The 18,508-nt window shown below is 38.7% G+C and overlaps 1 protein-coding gene and 1 non-coding gene across 2 annotated transcripts in view; one reads left to right on the plus strand and one right to left on the minus strand.

Moving 5' to 3' along the window:
- Nucleotides 1-4,713, plus strand: part of LOC131767797 (uncharacterized) — a 47,159-nt gene extending 42,446 nt beyond the window's left edge. The window contains 2 exon segments of the mRNA XM_067011195.1: nucleotides 1,774-1,976; nucleotides 4,554-4,713. Coding sequence (XP_066867296.1) covers nucleotides 1,774-1,976; nucleotides 4,554-4,713 — 363 coding nt within the window.
- On the minus strand, nucleotides 546-618 carry TRNAE-UUC (transfer RNA glutamic acid (anticodon UUC)). The gene has a single exon. It is a non-coding gene; the product is annotated as a tRNA-Glu (tRNA).
- Nucleotides 4,714-18,508: the final 13,795 nt, after the last annotated feature.

The following is an 18,508-nucleotide window of genomic DNA, read 5'->3' on the forward strand; positions in this document are numbered from 1 at the left end:
TTCTTTTAAAAAAAAAACTTTAACCCTTTGGTCCATCATATTTTCTGCAGATATTTTCCCCAATTTATCTTTTTATTTTTTAACAGAAACATTTTCATGTAGTCAAATATGTTTGTCTTTTCTTTTGCAATTTCTTCTATCCTCCTAAATCCAGAAAGCAAAAATTCCTCCAGATGTTTCATATTTTATCTTATTTTATTCTAACTTCTTAAGGTTTTATCTTATTTCAAAGATACTTAACTCCTTTGAGTGTTGCACCTGGAGTGTGTGTGCATGTATGTGTGTGTATATGAGTGTGTGTGTGGTGTAAGGTATAGCTCAAAATAGAATTTTTCCCCGAATTACCAGCCATGTATCCTACTACCATTTATTGAGGATTATTTTCACATTGTATTATGGTACCAGATTTTTTTCAAATGTATTTTTAGTTCTCTTATAAATCGTAGTGAATATATGGGGTACCTATCCAGTCTCTCATTGATCCCACACTTTATTTTATTTTATTTTATATTTTTGGCCGCACTGCATGGCTTGCAGGATCTTAGTTCCCCGGCCAGGGATTGAACCCAGGCCCTTGGCAGTGAAAGTGCCAAGTCCTAACCACTGGACCACCAGGGAATTCCCCACACAATTTTAATTGTTATTATTTTTGAAATTTGTTCAAATTGGGACCTATAAATGATAAATATTCAGATTAATCTTTTGTATTGGGACAGAAAATGGGGCAGGTATTGCCCTCAGAAGACAAGCAGGAAATTAGTTTAATAAATCTCTTTATCACTTTGGAAGACTTCAATTGTCTAGAAATTGCATCTCTGAGTAGGCAAGGACTTTGGTAGATAAGTGGATCTACCCTTGGGAAGCCAAACCAGGAAAGGCAGACTAGGGGGTCTCCAAACTGGGTCCTTGCTGGGAGTGGTATATTAGAGGGTAGCAAAAATGTCCGAGCAGAGGAGGTGACCAAGGCAGAAGGACATTAAAGAACAGTATGGTTACTTCACAAATCACCCAGGGCTGACTCTGAGTGGAGGAGCACTGCAGAGGCAGTTTGGTATACTGTAAAACTATAGCTTGGGACTAGGAAACCTAAGTTTATTCTTGGTACTGTTGTATGACCTTAGAAAATTTCAGTGTTGCTTCAGACCCCTCACTGGTAAAATGGAAATAATAGTATCTGTGATGCCTAAATCACGGGTATCTTGTGAAAATAAAAATGTGTTAATATACGTGAAAATACTTGAAATTTTTAAAACTTCAATTAGAGTTTATAAGAAATTATTAATATTACCATTATTATTGGCCACTAAAATACTTGAAATATATCAGAGACTTCTATTTCTATTTAGGTCATCTTTTTCGTTTCTCTTTATTTTGGCTTAAAACATTTATGATAATGGTAATAGCAAATACTCTGTACCAAGCACTTTTGCATATATTAACTCACTTAACCCTCTCAACAACCCTATGATACAGTTTTGATCTATCAGTTCCTATTAGGTGCTGTTATTATCCTTATCCCCACTTTGCAGATGAGGAAACTGAGAGACAGCTAAATTGAATAAATTGCCCCAAATCTCACAGCTTATAAGTGTCAGAGCTAGGACTTGAGCCCAGGAACTCTGGATCCAAAGTCTATGCTGCTGATGTATTTTTCTTAATATGTCAAATTTCTGTGTGTGTGTGTGTGTGTGTGTGTGTGTGTGTGTGAGAGAGAGAGAGAGAGAGAGAGAGTGTGTGTGTGTGTATTTTAAAAAGTATTCTGTTTTCTTTCAGCTGTTTTCAGCTAAAGTGATGGGTGATCCCTTCCTCGTGGGGGAGATAGGCCTGCTTGCATTCAAATCTGCAGCAGACGAAGGACAGAACCAAGGCCAAGATTCTCATATGCTGCTCCTACGGACATTTTCCAAACTTTTGGAACTCTTGACCCTCTGGCACAGGCTGATAGAGATGAGTCTGGAGAGTGTACACTTAGCACGGTCAGTAGAGGGACTGAGGATCCAGATGGAGGATAACAGACTACGGGTCCCCCTACCTGCAAGCCTTGCCCCATCTGTGCCCCCATAGTAGCCAGAGTGAGCTTTCTAAACGGCTGAAATGATGACCTCCCTTTCTCCCTCCCTCCATTGTTTATCCTCTCACTCAGGCCTCCCCACATGCCTCTCTGACCACTCAGCTAGGCTGGGTTCTCCTCTGAGCACCCGGGCTTCCTCTTCATTCAGCCATTGCCTTTTAATTAGATGCTTAATATTGGTTTGTTGGTTTTCCTGCTAGTGTAAGCTCCCTAGTATCCTATCGGGTATGAAGCCTGACCCTCACTGGGCACTCAGTGAGTACTGATTGTATTTGCTCTCAAATATAATGAAGTTGAATAGCAGAGCAGAAGCAATGGAGGGCCTAAAGAAAGGAAAGAATGAGTCAGTGACAGCATCCAGATCTGGCAGAGGTATGGAAGGTTCAGCAGGCAGGGGGAGAGAACACTTACTGAGTTAGGTTTTACGTATGCGCGTGAGATGATGGTAAGACATTTAAGTGAACATGTTCCCCAAACTGGAAAAATATGGAACTTGAAGATTTGTTGCAAACGTGTATGAGTTCTGTTGTGTTCTGTCCCCATGAGAGGCCCTGAAGATGCAAAGAGTCCAATCATCAACCATCAACCACTGTCTAGGGCCTAGTGTGGCCAGGGTCTGTACTGGGGACTTTACATGTATTAGTTCATGTACTCCTCAGAATATTCTTTTGATATGATAGCTTTATGATGTCCTTATGATATGATATTATGATATGATAGCTTACAAACATGTTACCAGCAGGAAGGTAGAGGCTCAGAAAAATTAAGTAATTTGCCTAAGATCAAATAACTAGAAAGAAGTAGAAGCAGAATTCAAACTATGAGCCCAGATATTATTAACTGCTGTGATACTACCTCCTCATAATTTCTGATCCTTGTTTTCAGGGAGTTCACAATGTAAAAGTTCCCCCTAATAACGTTTAGTATGATATTTTAGTTATATGAACAAAATACTATGGGAGCGCAGGAAATAGTGTATTTCACTCTTTCTAAGTGAATCAGAGAACGTTCCATAGAAAAGGGCTTAGGGATGATTGTGTAACTCCAAAATTCGTATGTTCAAGCTCTAACCCCTAGTACCCCAGAATGTGACCTTATTTGGAGATAGGGTCTTTAAGGAGGTAGTCAAGTTAAAATGAAGTTATTAGAGTAGGCTCTTATCTAATATAACTGCTGTCCTTATAAGAAGAGGTAGTTTGGACACAGACATACCCAGAAGGAATACTGTGTGAAACCACAAGGACAAGATGGCCATCTATTAGCCGAAAAAGGCCTAGAACAGCTCCTTCACTCAAAACCCTCAGAATGAACCAACCCTGCAACACTTTGATCTTAGACTTCTGTCCTCCAGAACTGAGACAAATGTCTATTGTTTAAGCCCCCCAGTTTATGGTACTGTTTCACAGCAGCCTAGCAAACTAATACAGGTGCCATTTGAACTCAGCCTTAATGTACCAAATTCTCAAGATGAAGAAGTGTGTTAGAATGGGGGTAAGAGAGGAAGGGAAGGCATTCTAGACACAGAAGCCTGAAATGCCAGAGCGACATATGAATGGATCCTGGCTGCAAGCCATGGACACGTGAGTAGAGCTCAGAGTTGAAGCGGGAGAGAGATGGGGGTCACAGGTTCTTACACAAGGGGGTAATGGTTAGGGCCTGGAGTTGGATGACAGACTCCCTAAGGAGGGCATGCAGAAGGTGAGAAGAGGATTGGGTTTAGAACACCAGGAAACAGGTGTTGAAAATAAAGAGGAGAAGCCGGAACGTAGCGGCAGTAGTGGTGGTGGGACGGGGGCAGTGGTGCTTGGCTGCTCAGCCAGTGACCTGGCATGGGGTGGGTGCAGCTCTTTGTAGTCCGCCAGAGCCACAACCGTGTCATCAACAGCCCGGGGGAACATCTAGCAGGGGCTGTGCACATGCGACTGGCGCCACTGCCCTTCCGAGCCATCCGGGTGACCTGCACGGGGTCCTGCAGTGTCTCCAACAAGGTCAGTGACATGGCATGTGTGGTAGAGGAGGACTATTTCAACAAAAAAAAAAAGAGGAGAAGCCAGTGAAGACTGAGAGAGAGAGTGGTCAAGAAGCAGAAGCATGGAGATCCTGGATCCAGGAGAACAAAAACGTTCCTCAAGGAGGAGACAGGCCAGCCATGAGGAGCTCTGAGAAAAAATGGTGAACCTCCTATTGAGGGCAATATTGGTGACCTCAGGAGGGCTCTGAAGACAGAAGCCAGCTTGTAGGAAATGAGAGTTGAGGAAGTGCCCAAGCATATCTCCTCCCACCTTAACTACTATCTTTAACTGTCAGAGCTTAGGGCAGACTCAAAACCTTTGTGACTCATTCACTTCACACCGGACTTGGCTTACTTTTGTTTTGAATTTTGCTTTTGTGCTTATTCAGATGGTTTGGTTTTCTTACCACTTACTTTCCTTTTAGGGGAAAATAATAGCAAATATTCTTGGCTTTTTTTTCCCCCTTTTAGTCTCTATAAGGACTTGGCGTGTGAGATGGGTTTTGAAGAGTTCCATTTGTATCTGAGGCCTGTTCACTTTGAATTTGCATCACACGAGGACAAGGTGGTCCATCCACCTCCTGGCTTTATAATCTCTCTGCTGGAGGACAGTGACTGCGTAGATAGGTGAGCCTTGAGAGGGTCAAAGTAAAAGTAATGTAACAGTAGAATGAGTGGCCAGTAAAAAATAATTTCTATCACCGCTGGCCATGCAAATGCAATTGCATTCTAAATTCTCTCCCTTATAATCTATCTGCCATGATGTCAATGTTTTTCCTTTCTTTCTTTTTTTTTTGTTTGAATGTTATTTATTTTTTATACAGCAGGTTCTTATTAGTTATCTGTTTTATACATATTAGTATATATATATGTCAATTCCAATCTCCCAATTCATCCCACCACCACCACCACCCCTGCCACTTTCCCCCCTTGGTGTCTATACATTTGTTCTCTACATCTGTGTTTCTATTTCTGCCCTGCAAACTGGTTCATCTGTACCATTTTTCTAGGTTCCACATATATGCGTTAATATACAATATTTGTTTTTCTCTGTCTGACTAACTTCACTCTGTATGACGGTCTCTAGATCCATCCATGTCTCTACAAATGACCCAATTTCGTTCCTTTTTATGGCTGAGTAATATTCCATTGTGTATATGTACCACATCTTCTTTATCCATTCATCTGTTGATGGGCATTTAGGTTGCTTCCATGGTCTGGCTATTGTAAATAGTGCTGCAATGAACACTGGGGTGCATGTGTCTTTTTGAATTATGGTTTTCTCAGGATATATGCCCAGTAGTGGGATTGCTGGGTCATATGGTAATTCTATTTTTAGTTCCTTAAGGAACCTCCATACTGTTCTCCATAGTGGCTGTATCAGTTTACATTCCCACCAACAGTGCAAGAGGGTTCCCTTTTCTCCACACCCTCTCCAGCATTTGTTGTCTGTAGATTTTCTGATGATGCCCATCCTTACTGGTGTGAGGTGATACCTCATTGCAGTTTTGATTTGCATTTCTCTGTCACTCAGATGGACTTCTTTTGCTTCTATATGTGTATGTGCAGGTTTGTATTTTTGTGTGTATGTTTTAAACACTAATCTTGTCAGTTTTACAAAAGCCTGCCTTTGAGCATATGTTTGCTAGTTAATCAGAGCCTACTCATCCTTTTCTGATAACTGGGGAAACCTGATGCTGTCCAGATACAGGGCAATTAGGCCTGGAGCCTGCCTTCATGGGATGAAACACTGCTTATAGACAGACCAAATTCAGGCTTGTGGCTGAGGAGCAAGGATCTCAACATATCCAGCAGTTTGATCCATACATTTACATGTTGAGTAAGTGGTGATCCCCACCCTCAACTTCACCTTTCTGTTATGAGAGAAATTCCTAATTACTTTCACATTTCTTCCTTCAGCTCTTGTTCCATCCGGGAGTGGAAAATATGTAAGTGACCCTTGCATGCCAAGCTACTCAGAAAAATGCTTTAATGGTGGCTGTCCAGCAGGCGTCCTTCTATCACACTCCGTGAGGGGCCCGTCATGATGATGTCAAGGTCAGTCTGTAAGATAGAGAAACCTGAGGCGTGCTACCACTACCTCCAGCTACTGTCAGGCTGCCCATTCTTTCCTCCCTCCCCTTTTCCCTCCCTCCTCCTTCTTCCACTCCTCCCTCCTTTCCTTCTTGCCATCCTCCCCTTTTCCGTCCTTGTCCTTCTCCCTTTTTTGACCATTTTTTCCCTATCTTTTTACCTTCTTTCCTTCCCTCTTCCCCTCCCTTCCTTCTTTCCTAATACAAACTGACATATGATCAAATTCTTACTGGGTCTCTTAATTTTCAGTGGTTTGCTGATAATTTTTCCATTGTATGTGACTCTATAATATTGACTAGCTAGAATCAACCAGCAGAAAATATCCTGTTCCTCCACCCCTGCCCTTTGTGGATAAATGATTCCATTGTTTTCTGTTTTATCCTTCCTGTATTTCTTTTTGCAAAAGTAACCAGATACATCTGCCCTTCTTTTTTTCACAAAAAGCAACACAAAATATATTCTCTTTCTTTTCCGAATTTTTTAGTTGTTATTGATATAATTCACATAACATAAAATTCACCCCTTTAACGTATAATTCACAAGACCATGCAATCATCACCACTATCTAATTCCAGAACATTTTCCTCATTCTCAAAAGAAACCCTGTACCCATTAGCAGTCAGTCCCCATTCCCCACTTTCCTCACCTCCTAGCAACCAGTAATACACTTTCTGTCTCTATGGATTTGCCTATTCTGGACATTTCATATAAATGGAATCATACAATATATGACCTTTTATGTCTGAAATTTTTCACTTAGCATAGTATCTTCAAGCTTCATCCATGTTGTAGCATGTACCAGTACTTTGTTTTTGTTTTGTTTTGTTTTTTACTGATGAATAGCATTTTATTATATGTATATGCCACGTTTTATTTATCCATTCATCAGTTGACAGACATTGGTTGTTTTTACTTTTTAACTATTATGAATAACGCTGCCATGAACATTTATGTACAAGTTTTTGTAAGGACATATGTATGTTTTCAGTTTTGCTAACACTTTTTATTATCTCTCTTTTATTTTAGCCATCCTAGTGAGGGTAAAATGATATCTCACTGTGGCTGTGATTTGTATTTTTCTAATTACTTATGACATTGAGCATCTTTTCATGTGCTTATTGGATATTTATATATCTTTGTTAAAGAAATGTCAATTCAAATCCTTTGCCCTTTTATAAAATTGGATTTTTAAAATTATTGAGTTGTAAGAGTTCTTTACATATTCTGAATACAAGTTCCTTATCAAGTATATGATTTGCAAATATTTTCTTCCATTCTGAGGATCATCTTCTTACTTTCTTGATGGTGTTCTTTGAAACAAAAGTTTTTCATTTTGATGAGTCCAGTTTACCTATTCTTCTTGTATTTTCTCCATTCTATTTCCAAGATTTTGAATCATCTTTACTATCATTACTCTGAATTCTTTTTCATGTAGACTGCCTATTTTCTCTTCATTTGTTTGGTCTGGTGGGTTTTTACCTTGCTCCTTCATCTGCTGCATATTTCTGTCTTCTCATTTTGTTAAACTTACTGTGTTTGGGGTCTCCTTTTCGCAGGCTGCAAGTTCGTAGTTCCCATTGTTTTTGGTGTTTGCCCCTAGTGGGTGAGGTTGGTTCAGTGGCTTGTGTAGGCTTCCTGGTGGAGGGGACTGGTGCCTGTGTTCTGGTGGGTGGGGCTGGATCTTGTCTTTCTGGTGGGCAGGACCACGTCCAGCCTTGTGCTTTGGGGGTATCTGTGAACTTAGTACGATTTTAGGCAGCCTCTCTGCTAATGGGTGGGGTTGTGTTCCTGTCTTGTTAGTTGTTTGGCATGGGGTATCCAGCACTGGAACTTGCTGGCCATTGGGTGGAGCTGGGTCTTAGCATTGAGATGGAGATCTCTGGGAGAGCTCTTGCCAACTGATATTACGTGGGGCCAGGAGGTCTCTGGTGGCCCAATGTCCTGAACTTGGCTCTCCCACCTCGGAGGCTCAGGCCTGACACCAGGCATCAGGCCTGATCCTGTCAGCCGCACAGCCAGGTACGTGGGGATTTTCTTGCCTTTTGGGAAGTCTGAGGTCTTCTGCCAGTGTTCGGTAGGTGTTCTGTAGGAGTTGTTCCACATGTAGATGTATTTTTGATGTATCTGTGGGGAGGAAGGTGATCTCTATGTCTTACTCGTCAGCCATCTTGAAGGTCCCCCTGCAATAGGAGACTCCACTGAAGACACCAACCTCCACAAGAGCTAGAGGTGCAGAGGCATTTTTTTCAGAGGGTTTGCAGCTTGCTGGGACAGCAGAAAGGGAGAAAAAGAAAAGATCCTCTAGGGCAAGGGAGGAGAAGTAAGACCCACAACTGCAACTGCCATCGCTTTCAGGACTGGGCCCAATTTACCTATTCTTCTTTTGTCACTTACTCTTTTGGTGTTACATTTAAGAAACCATTGCTTAATCCAGAGTCAGGAAGATTTACTCCTATGTTTTCTTCTAAAAATTTTGTAGTTTTAGCTCTTACATTCAGGTCAATGATCCATTTATGGTTAATTTTTATATGTAGTGTGAGATAGGGGGTCCAGCTTCATTCTTTTGAGTGTACTTATCCAGCTGTCGCAGTATCATTTGTTGACAAGACTCATTTTTCCCCAATTGAATTGTCCTGGCACGCTTGACAAAAACCAGTTGACCATAAATGTAAGAGTTTATTTCTGGACCCTTAATTCTTTTTTTTAAAAAGAATTTTTACTCCAAAGATAAAAAAGTAATAAAGAGGCCGAGAATCACATAGTTATGCACTAATTAGATTAACATATTGATAATATTCCATTGAAGTTGTAGATGGCAAATTTTTCCCTTTTACTTTCTTTTTTAAAAATTACATTATGATTTTATTAGTATTAAAATATAACAAAAATTAAAACTTAAAGTTATCACATACAGTGCTAGATTAACGTTTAAATACAACACATTAAAAAATCACAAAATAAGAAATGAAAAAACAAAACCCAGGTAAGATTTATTTACACAACAGTGTAAAGCAACTATACTCCAATTAAAAAAAAAAAAAGATTTATTTAACGTGGTAGGTGTGCTTGCCTGTTCATAAGTTCATTCCAGTCTGGAACACAGGAGGATAATGCTACTCACATATCTGCTACACCATTTAATCCATTCCTTTCCTTTGTTTTTTCTGGGTTAAGACTGAAAACCCTAGTTCACACAAACTAGTTGTTGTGAATGGTAATAAGAGCAGGATACTCTTTCGGCTTATCAAAGGAAAGTCTTCCTTTATCTTAATCCAAAATGCAATAAACTTAATGTTTCATAATCATTCTTCAATGTATATGAAGAACTGAGCTACAATAATTCATTTTCTTCTTCAGGCACCAAGTTGAACTCAATTATTGATTCTGGGTTTTGAAAAATGAATGGATCTATTACCCAACAATTTTGTCTTAATGTTTCACATTTCTCTTCTGGGAATAAATGGTTAAAAGGTTGACGTAGAGAAGTGAGATGCAACAATATCTCTAGTTTTATTTCTTCCAAAATGTTTTCGTTAGTAACATTCTCTTTGATGTGCTGCAAAATCCTTGGAAACATGTAGTAGCTAGGACGGTTGCTTTTTTTTTTTTTTTAACATCTTTATTGGAGTATAATTGCTTTACAATGGTGTGTTAGTTTCTGCTTTATAACAAAGTGGATCAGCTATACATATATATATATATCCCCATATCTCCTCCCTCTTGCGTCTCCCTCTCACCCTCCCTATCCCACCCTTCTAGGTGGGCACAAAGCACCGAGCTTCTCTCCCTGTGCTATATGGCTGCTTCCCACTACTATCTATTTTAAATTTGGTAGTATATATAAGTCCATGCCACTCTCTCACTTCATCCCAGCTTACCCTTCCCCCTCCCTGTGTCCTCAAGTCCATTCTCTACATCTGCATCTTTATTCCTCTCCTGTCCCTAGGTTCTTCAGAACCTTTTTTTTTTTTAGATTCCATAGATATATGTTAGCATATGGTATTTGTCTTTCTCTTTCTGACTTACTTCACTCTGTATGGGAGACTCTAGATCCATCCACATCGCTACAAATAACTCAATTTTGTTTCTTTTTATGGCTGACTAATATTCCATTGTATATACCTGCTGCATCTTCTTTATCCGTTCATCTGTCGATGGACATTTAGGTTGCTTCCATGTCCTGGCTATTGTAAATAGAGCTGCAATGAACATTGTGGTACATGACTCTTTTTGAATTATGGTTTTCTCAGGGTATATGCCCAGTAGTGGGATTGCTGGGTCATATGATAGTTCTATTTTTAGTTTTTTAAGGAACCTCCATACTATTCTCCATAGTGGCTGTATCAATTTACATTCCTGCCAACAGTGCAGGAGGGTTCCCTTTTCTCCACACCCTCTCCAGCATTTATTGTTTGTAGATTTTTTGATGATGGCCGTTCTGACTGGTGTGAGGTGATACCTCATTGTAGTTTTGATTTACATTTCTCTAATGATTAGTGATGTTGAGCATCCTTTCATGTGTGTGTTGGCAATCTGTATATCTTCTTTGGAGAAACGTCTATTTAGGTCTTCTGCCCATTTTTTGACTGGGTTGTTTGTTTTTTTGATATTCAGCTGCATGAGGTGCTTGGAAATTTTGGATATTAATCCTTTATCAGTTGCTTCATTTGAAAATATTTTCTCCCATTCTGAGGGTTGTCTTTTCATCTTGTTTATGGTTTCCTTTGCTGTGCAAAAGCTTTTAAGTTTCGTAAGGTCCCATTTGTTTATTTTTGTTTTTATTTCCATTTCTCTAGGAGATGGGTCAAAAAGGATCTTGCTGTGATTTATGTCATAGAGTGTTCTGCCTATGTTTTCTTCTAAGAGTTTTACAGTGTCTGGCCTTACATATAGGTCTTTAATCCATTTTGAATTTATTTTTGTGTATGGTGTTAGGGAGTGTTCTAATTTCATTCTTTTACATGTAGCTGTCCAGTTGTCCCAGCACCACTTATTGAAGAGACTGTCTTTTCTCCATTGTATATTCTTGCCTCCTTTATCAAAAATAAGTTGACCATATGTGTGTGGGTTTATCTCTGGGCTTTCTATCCTGTTCCATTGACCTATATTTCTGTTTTTGTGCCAGTACCATACTGTCTTGATTACTGTAGCTTTGTAGTATAGTTTGAAGTCAAGGAGCCTGATTCCTCAGCTCTGTTTTTCTTTCTCAAGATTGCTTTGGCTATTCGGGGTCTTTTGTGTTTCCATACAAATTGTGAAATTTTTTGTTGTAGTTCTGTGAAAAATGCCATTGGTAGTTTCATAGGGATTGCATTGAATCTGTAGATTGCTTTGGGTAGTATAATCATTTTCACAATGTTGATTCTTCCAATCCAGGAAGATGGTATATCTCTCCATCTGTTTGTATCATCTGTAATTTCTTTCATCAGTGTCTTATAGTGTTCTGCCTGCAGGTCTTTTGTCTCCTTAGGTAGGTTTATTCCTAGGTATTGCAATGCTAAATTTGAGTGTTTCCTTAATTTCTCTTTCAGATATTTTTGTCATTAGTGTATAGGAATGCAAGTGATTTCTGTGCATCAATTTTGTATCCTGCTACTTTACCAGATTCATTGATTAGCTCTAGTACTTTTCTGGAAGCTTCCTTAGGATTCTCTATGTATAGTATCATGTCATCTGCAAACAGTGACAAGGATTCTCTATGTATAGTATCATGTCATCTGCAAACAGTGATAGCTTTACTTCTTTTCCAATTTGGATTCCTTTTGTTTCTTTTTCTTCTCTAATTGCTGTGGCTAGGTCTTCCAAAACTGTGTTGAATAATAGTGGTGAGAGTGGGCAACCTTGCCTTGTTCCTGATCTTAGTGGAAATAGTTTCAGTTTTTCACCATTGAGCACGATGTTGGCTGTGGGTTTGTCATATATGGTCTTTATTATGTTGAGGTAAGTTCCCTCTATGCCTACTTTCTGCATCTATTGAGATGCTCATATGGTTTTTATCCTTCAATTTGTTAATATGGTGTATCACCTTGATTGATTTGCATATATTCAAGAATCCTTACATTCCTGGGTTAAAGCCACTTGATCATGGTATATGATCCTTTTAATGTGTTGTTGGATTCTGTTTGTTAGTATTTTGTTGAGGATTTTTGCATCTATGTTCATCAGTGATATTGGCCTGTAGTTTTCTTTCTTTGTGACATCTTTGTCTGGTTTTGGTATCAGGGTGATGGTGGCCTCGTAGAATGAATTTGGGAGTGTTCCTCCCTCTGCTATATTTTGGAAGAATTTGAGAAGGATAGGTGTTTGCTCTTCTCTAAATGATAGAATTCGCCTGTGAAGCCATCTGGTCCTGGGCTTTTGTTTGTTGGAAGATTTTTAATCCCAGTTTCAATTTCAGTGCTTGTGACTGGTTTGTTTCTATTTTCTGTTTCTTCCTGGTTCAGTCTTGGAAGGTTGTGCTTTTCTAAGAATTTGTCCATTTCTTCCAGGTTGTCCATTTTATTGGCATATAGATGCTTGTAGTAATCTCTCATGATCCTTTTTATTTCTGCACTGTCAGTTGTTACTTCTCCTTTTTCATTTCTAATTCTGTTGACTTGAGTGTTCTCCTTTTTTTTCTTGATGAGTCTGGCTATTGGTTTATCAATTTTGTTTATCTTCTCAAAGAACCAGTGTTTAGTTTTATTCATCTTTGCTATTGTTTCCTTCATTTCTTTTTCATTTATTACTGATCTGATCTTTATGATTTCTTTCCTTTTGATAATTTAGGGGTTGTTTTGTTCTTCTTTCTCTAATTGCTTTAGGTATAAGTTTAGGTTGTTTATTTGAGACTTTTCTTGTTTCTTGAGATAGGACTGTATTGCTATAAACTTCCCTCTTAAAACTGCTTTTGCTGCATCCCATAGGTTTTGGGTCATCGTGTTTTCATTGTCATTTGTTTCTACGTATTTTTTGATTTCCTCTTTGATCCTTCAGTGAACTCTTGGTTATTTATTAGCATATTGTTTAGCCTCCATGTTTTTGTATGTTTTACAGTTTTTTTTCCTGTAATTGATATCTAGTCTCATAGTGTTGTTGTCAGAAAAGATACTTGATATGATTTCAGTTTTCTTAAATTTACCAAGGCTTGATTTGTGACCCAAGATATGATCTATCCTGGAGAATGTTCCATGAGCACTTGAGAAGAAAGTGTATTCTGTTGTTTTCAAATGGAATGTCCTGTATATATCACTTAATGACCCTTAGTTCTATTCCATTGATCTGTATGTTTGTTTTTATGCCAGTACCACTGTGTTTTGATTATTGTAGAGTCATGATAAGTTTTGAAATTAAGAAGTATGAGTCTTCCAACTTTGTTCTTCTTTTTCAAAATTGCTTCATCTATTTTGGGTCCCTTGCATTTTCATATGAATTTTAGGATCAGCTTGTCAGTTTCTGCAAAAAAAAAAAAAAAAAAGCCATTTGGGATTTTGACAGGGATTGCATTGAATCCATATATCAGTGTGAGTACTATTGCCATCTTAACAATATTAAGTCTTCTAATCGATGAACATGGGAAGTCTTTTCATTTATTTATGTCTTCTTTAATTTCTTTCAACAATATTTTATAGTTTTCAGTGTACAAGTTCTGTATTTCTTTTGTTAAATCCAAAATATTTTAATCTTTTTTATATTATTTTAAATAGAATTGTTTTCTTAATTTCATTTTCAGTGTTCATTACTAGTATATAGAAATACAGTTGATCTTTTGTCTTGCAACCTTTCTAAACTTGTAAGTAGTTTACTTGTGTGTATATGTATGTATTCCTTAAGTTCTTCTATATAAAAATTATGTCATCTGCAAATAGAAATGAATTTACCACTCTCTTTTCATTCTGGATACCTTTTATTAATTTTTCTTGCCTAATTGCCCTAGCTAGACCCTCTAGTACAAAGTTGAATAGAAATGGTGAGAGTGGATATTATTGTCTTATTCCTGATCTTAGGAGGAAAGCTTTCAATCTTAAACCATTAAGTATGATGTTAGCTATGAGTTTTTCTTAGATAATTTTTACCAGGTTGAGGACATTCCCTTCTGTTCCTAGCTTTTTGATCATTTTATCATGAAGGGGTTTCAGATTTTATCTGTATATAGTACTCTTTGACATTTTTTTTCACTTAACAGTATATCCTGGAAATCACTCCAAATCAGTTCATAGAGATTTTCCCCCCATTTTTAAAAACAGCTGTATAGTTTTCTCTTGTGTGTATATACTTGTGAATGTAACTTAAGTGTAAAATTAAATATGACAGGGGCTTCCCTGGTGGCGCAGTAGTTAAGAATCCACTTGCCAGTGCAGGAGACATGGGTTCGAGCCCTGGTCCGGGAAGATCCCACATGCCGCGGAGCAACTAAGCCCGTGCGCCACAACTACTGAAGCCCTTGTGCCTAGAGCCCGTGCTCCACAGAAAGAGAAGCCACCACAATGAGAAGCCCGCGCACTGCAACGAAGAGTAGCCCCCACTCACTGCAACTAGAAAAATCCCACACATAGCAATGAAGACACAGTGCAGCCAAAAATAAATAAATTTTAAAAAAAATTAAATATGACTTTAGGAAGTCAACTTTCCAGATGGTTCTTACACATTCTTTAAGCTTTATGAATTCTATATAGCTCACCACATTTACCACTTAGCACAATTTATTTGCCTCTATTTCTCTATTTTTACTCTTTACATTAATACAAGAGTATAAGTTTATGGGTATGGCCAGAATACTCAATTCCCACTTCTACTGCCAAATACTAATGCCCATAGAAATCAAATATTGAAGTAGAAAATAGGGATAGAGTGAGTTATATTGATTTTTAAGAATTCAACCCCCAAATCTTAATTCAGTACCTACTTTAAGTTAGGCTCATCAGATAATACTGAGGTACGATTCATACTCCTGAGGAACTTATATCTGGTGTATAAAAGGGGGAGAGGCTCATAAGTGGTTCAAATACAAGGAATAATAGAGGTTCAACAAGCTATAGAAGGAATTTAAATAAAAGAGAGGTCACATCTGGGGAGCCAGGAAGGGCAGCACAGAGTGGTGGTGGTGGGGGGGGCGGCATTTGGGAAAACCTGAAGGATGAGTTTTTTGACTGGTAGAGATGACCCTTCAGATACTCAAGCATAGTTTGAAAGGGCAGATGAGTACTAGGAAAAAATGGGAAGCCCAGCTTGGCCCCACCTGTGGTTTTCATGCATAGTTGACATATGGAATCTTCTGTTCAGTTAATTTAATCTTATGAAGAATACCCATATGTAAGACAGATATAAGTGGGGTTTTCCAGGTTGAGAGGCTTATAAGTCACTCCCTGAGATTCCTCCAGGAAGCAAATGATAAAAGTCACTGGATAGGAGGACAGAGCAGGGTGGGAAGGCATTAGAGTAATAGCCTGGAAAGACTCACAGCACAAGGAGGGGTAGGAAGGCATTAGGGTTATTTATATACATATGAATATTTGAATATATATAGTAATATATATGTATATGTATTTATATACTCTTCTACAAATGTGGGACAGGAGAGGTCTAATGATATAGTAAGGAGGAATAAATGATGGAGACATCGAGAGGGAACAAGAGGAAGGGAAAGGAGGAAGGAAGGAAAGAGACAGAGAGAATAAAATTGTTACTGTTATCAAAGCCAAAGATGGAGAGTGTTTCAAGAAGAAATGAGTCACCAAGGAAGATGTATAGATGGCAGATAAGCACCTAAGACAATGTTCAACAGCATTTGTTATTAGAGAAATGCAATTAAAACCCCAGTGAGCAACAACTGCATACCCACTAGAATGGTTAAAATTTAAACTAACTATTCTGAGTCTTGGCAGGATGTGGAGGATCCAGAACTCTCATACACTGCTGATGGGAATGCAAAATTGTCAGTTACCTTGGAAAACAGTTTGGCAGTTTCTTAGAATGTTAAACGCATATTTACCGTATGATTCAGCCATTTTACTCCTAGGTATTAAGAGAAATAAAAGCACACGTCCATACAAAGACATACATAAATGTTTATAGCAGCTTTATTTAAAATAGCCAAGAACTGGAAAAAAACAAATATCCATCACCAGGTGAATGGACAAACAAATTGTGATATATTTGTACAATGGAGTATTACTCAGCAATACAAAGAAATGAATTATTGACATATACAACAATATGGATGAAGCCAGACCAGAAAAAAGAATATATACTGCATGATTTCATTTATATAAAATTCTAGGAAATGCATTCTAATCTATAGTTGCAGAAAGCAGAGCAGTGGTTGCTTGAGGAAGGGGGCTGGGTGGGAGGGATGGCTCTGGTCATTATTTTGATTGCAGTAATGGTTTCACAGTTGTATACATATGCCCAAACTTATCTAACTGTACACTTTAAGTATGTGTTGTTTATTGAATGTCAATTATACCTAAATAAAATTATTTTTAGGAGGAGGAAGAGGTGAAGGAGGAAGAGGGAAAGGAGGAAGAAGTTGATAGAGTTAAATGTAGAGGGAAGAACCAGAAAAGTAGGAATTAAAATGAGGCTATTTTATATTCTCAAAAGTTCATTGCTGACTCTGAGAGAGCAGTTCTAAGGGAGTTAGAGTGAAAACCAGACTGCCAGAGTTAAGGAGTGACAGAATGATAGAAATGTAGAAGTAGGTTATATTTACAGCTCCTGCATTAGTCTGCTGGGGCAGCCATACCAAAATACCATATACTGGGTGGCTTAAACAACAAAAATTTATTTTTTCATAGTTCTGGAGGCTAAAAGTCCAAGATCAAGGAGCCAACATGATCAGCTTCTAGTGAGAGCTCTCTTCCTTGCAGATGTCTGCATTTTCACTGTCCTCACAAGGCAGAGAGAGAGAAAGTGCTGGTGTCTCTTCCTCCTCTTATAAGAACACCAGCCCTATCATATTCGGGCCCCACCCTTATGACCTCATCTAACCCTAATTACCTCCCAAAGGCCCCATTTCCAAATACCATCACTGGGGGTTAGGGCTTCAATGTAAGAATTTAGGGGAAGACACAAGCATTTAGTCCATAATAACTCTTTAAAAAGTTGGGTCAGAATTGAAGAGGAAGCTCGAGGGGTCAGAGAATTAAGAATAAAATAGATGTAATCATATTTGTAGGAAGGGACTGGAAAAAAGGAAGAAAGCGAGGATAGAAACAAAAGATGGTCATGGTTGAGATTTTGAGTGCAACTTGAGAGAGTCAAGGATTTAAGGGTTCCACTTAGCAGCTTCTATGGTCCAGGCAAGGCGGTGAGCTAAGTGATCGATGTACCTGAGCTCATGGATCCTCTCAGCAACCCTAGGAGATGGAGGACATCATCCCCTTTTTCTAGGTGAGGAAACAGGTTTTGAAAGGTTAGGGAACAGAGACAAGATCACCAGCTGAGTGTCAGCACTAGGATCTGATTACAGAGCTTATTTTCTTCCCTCTTAGCTCACTCATAGCCTTTCAAAGGCCTCTTGAGTCTTCTGAACTGGTATATTCTACTATTTCCAGGAGACTGGGATAGCCCAAGAGTCTTCAGGAAAAATCAAGATGGAAACTTTAGCCTTTTTAACCCAAGATTTTTTTCTTTTGTCTCATTTTCCTTAAGTGTCCTTCAGTAATTCAGCTATGGAGAACTTATTTCTTTCTTTGAAGAAGAATAGTCTTTCCTTTGAAGGCTTAATATTTTTCTTTTAGTTAGTATTTTAGAAAAATGTAAAAGAATTCCATCCATCATGCCCTGTAGTTCCATAACCAATAGGAATATTGGAAGATACAGATTTCTCTTTTTTTCTTCCCCCTCTTCCTTCCCCACCCTCCCTCCACCTCTCCCTCCCTCATTATTGCATTGTGCAGGGCAGCATATACAGTCCACCTCCATCTGCTTAGGCTATACAAGAATGGGCACCCTGAGATGATTTTTCAGATCTTGCAGCCATGAAGTTCATCAGCTGTATTTCTTGAGAGGCCACTATACAAAGCACTCCAACTAGCCACCTTGTAAAATGGAGAGTTTTTTCTCAGAGCACCTTAGACAACTCTATTCTGGAAATAGTCACACTTAGTGCCTCACCCCTTCATTGTGCAAAATGGTATCTCTCTTCCGTTCGCTCCCTTACTCTCTCCTCTCCTCCCCTTCTCTTCTCTCCCTTCCACTCCCTCCCACCCCCAGTGTATCCAGCCATTTACATGTATTTGGCGGCAGTTATGGCTGTGAGATAATTTTACAGTCAGTACCACAGGACTTAACAAATCCAACAAATTTAATTCACTTTGGTTTGAAATATTTTAGGAAGTAAGTTTTTCAGG

Source organism: Kogia breviceps, chromosome 13 (assembly GCF_026419965.1).
Source record: "Kogia breviceps isolate mKogBre1 chromosome 13, mKogBre1 haplotype 1, whole genome shotgun sequence".
NCBI lineage: Eukaryota > Metazoa > Chordata > Mammalia > Artiodactyla > Physeteridae > Kogia > Kogia breviceps.